The sequence below is a fragment of the Misgurnus anguillicaudatus genome, chromosome 18 (genome assembly GCF_027580225.2).
Source record: "Misgurnus anguillicaudatus chromosome 18, ASM2758022v2, whole genome shotgun sequence".
Classification (NCBI taxonomy): Eukaryota; Metazoa; Chordata; class Actinopteri; order Cypriniformes; family Cobitidae; genus Misgurnus; species Misgurnus anguillicaudatus.
The window spans coordinates 34,806,425-34,808,273 of NC_073354.2; the positions used below are offsets into that span (position 1 = coordinate 34,806,425).

Below are 1,849 nucleotides of genomic sequence, written 5' to 3' on the forward strand. Positions count from 1 at the left end.
AAACTGGTGTTACAGTGCCTTTACTATTGTTCAGTCACTATAGACCATAGGATCATAGCCGGGATTTATATACATCTCAGATCTAAAACTGTATGGTACTTTTAGCTCACCATGTTGTTTGACATCTGCTGTTTATTATAATGACTAATTTGTATGACTCAAATATTTACTGTGTTTCAATAACATCAAATAAGCAAAATATTTAATCATACATAAACTATAGCATGTGAAACAACATGATAAACATTATTATATGATAAAGGAATTAAATATCTGTGAAGCTTTACAACATTTATTCAGTCACTGACTGGTTATTATTTATCTTCAGAAACTGTATTCATTCAAATGTCAGAGTATCTGAATGATTGAATCCACAGATATAAGTGAATATGAGAGCCTTAAAGGCCTTCTGAAAGCGAGGATAGAAAAATCCATAGATCAAAGGATTACAAGCAGAGTTAAAATATGCAAACCAAACTAAAGCCTCATAAACATCAGCTGGGATCACAAAATTAAGTAAAGGATCAACAGCAATGGCAATAGAAAAAGGCAGCCAGCAGATAAAGAAAACACCCATAACAAGAGCCAGAGTTTTAGCTGCTTTTCTTTCTCTGTGTGCAGAGCTTTGACTGTTAACACCTGACACTTTCACTGACAAAACCTTTGCATGTTTTTTCACAACATTGAATATGATGATATACAGAGAGCCCATTATACTTCCTGGAATAATAAATGCCAAGATAAAACACGTTAGTCCCCATTCTTTGTTTAAAATCAGAACACAGCCACCAAAACAAGACATCTGTAATAAAAGAGCTTCAAGACCAATAACATTCACCCCTGAAAACACGACAGAAAAGCAGTACACAGATGAAAAGATCCATGTAAGGGTGATTAATACAGTCACAGTTTTGTTTGTGATCCTCATTCTGTACCTCAGAGGGTCACAAATGACCCAGTATCTATCAACAGATATTAAACTAAGATGCAGTATAGAGGCTATACAGAGGGTCATGTCCAAGCTAGAATGAATTTTACAAATAACATCTCCCAAAAACCAGCAGCCCTCGACAGATCGCACCATACTGTAGGGCATCACCAGTGAACCCAGCAGACAGTCACACACAGCCAATGACTGAACGATCAGATGAGTTGGAGACTGAAGCTGTTTGAAGTGAGAGATGGAGATGATGATCAGCAGATTCCCAAAAACTGTCATAAGGATCATGAGTAACATTACGGCGTAAATTGCTACTTTAACTCCAGTGAGACGCTGAGCTCTAGGACAAGAGTCTGGATGTAAAGGATAACACAAGAGAATAATCTCAGTCCCATTGAAAGACATTGCGTCTGAGAGGACTTCCTTTGTAATTATAAACAGACAGACAATTATAATCCCAAATTTAAACAATATCATTTTAGAAATTACAAAATGGTTAAGGCAAATATATAAAGAAACATAAACATAAATACAGTACATGTCTATTCAATCTAATTTCCTAAATGAACGTGATAGAGCTCAGATGTGTTCATTTATACAGTTCAGGTCAGGTCTCCACCTCCTCAGCTGTAAACGTAACTAACTGATACACAAACATTGTGACTCATGAGATTACAATAAAAAACTGAACTGTGTCCTGAATTAAAGGTCAATGGAGCAAAATGGATGGGTTATAGACAGTGGCGGCTGGTCACTAGGGGGCGCTGGAGCGCTGCCCGCCTTAAAGTTGGCCAGAGAGGAAAGCTACTTTACATGTTTACATGTTACCAAAAGTTAAATATATAGTGCAAATTAATACAAAATAAAATGGTTTAGTTGTACTATTTCACTGTTAGTCATGTTATAATT

At 36.2% G+C, this 1,849-nt stretch overlaps 1 protein-coding gene across 1 annotated transcript; it reads right to left on the reverse strand.

The window, feature by feature from the left end:
• Window positions 1-337: 337 nt before the first annotated feature.
• On the reverse strand, window positions 338-1,392 carry LOC129430006 (trace amine-associated receptor 4-like). The gene has a single exon (XM_055187015.2). It carries the CDS (start codon window positions 1,343-1,345, stop codon window positions 338-340), a length of 1,008 nt encoding a protein of 335 aa, XP_055042990.2. The 5' UTR covers window positions 1,346-1,392.
• Window positions 1,393-1,849: the final 457 nt, after the last annotated feature.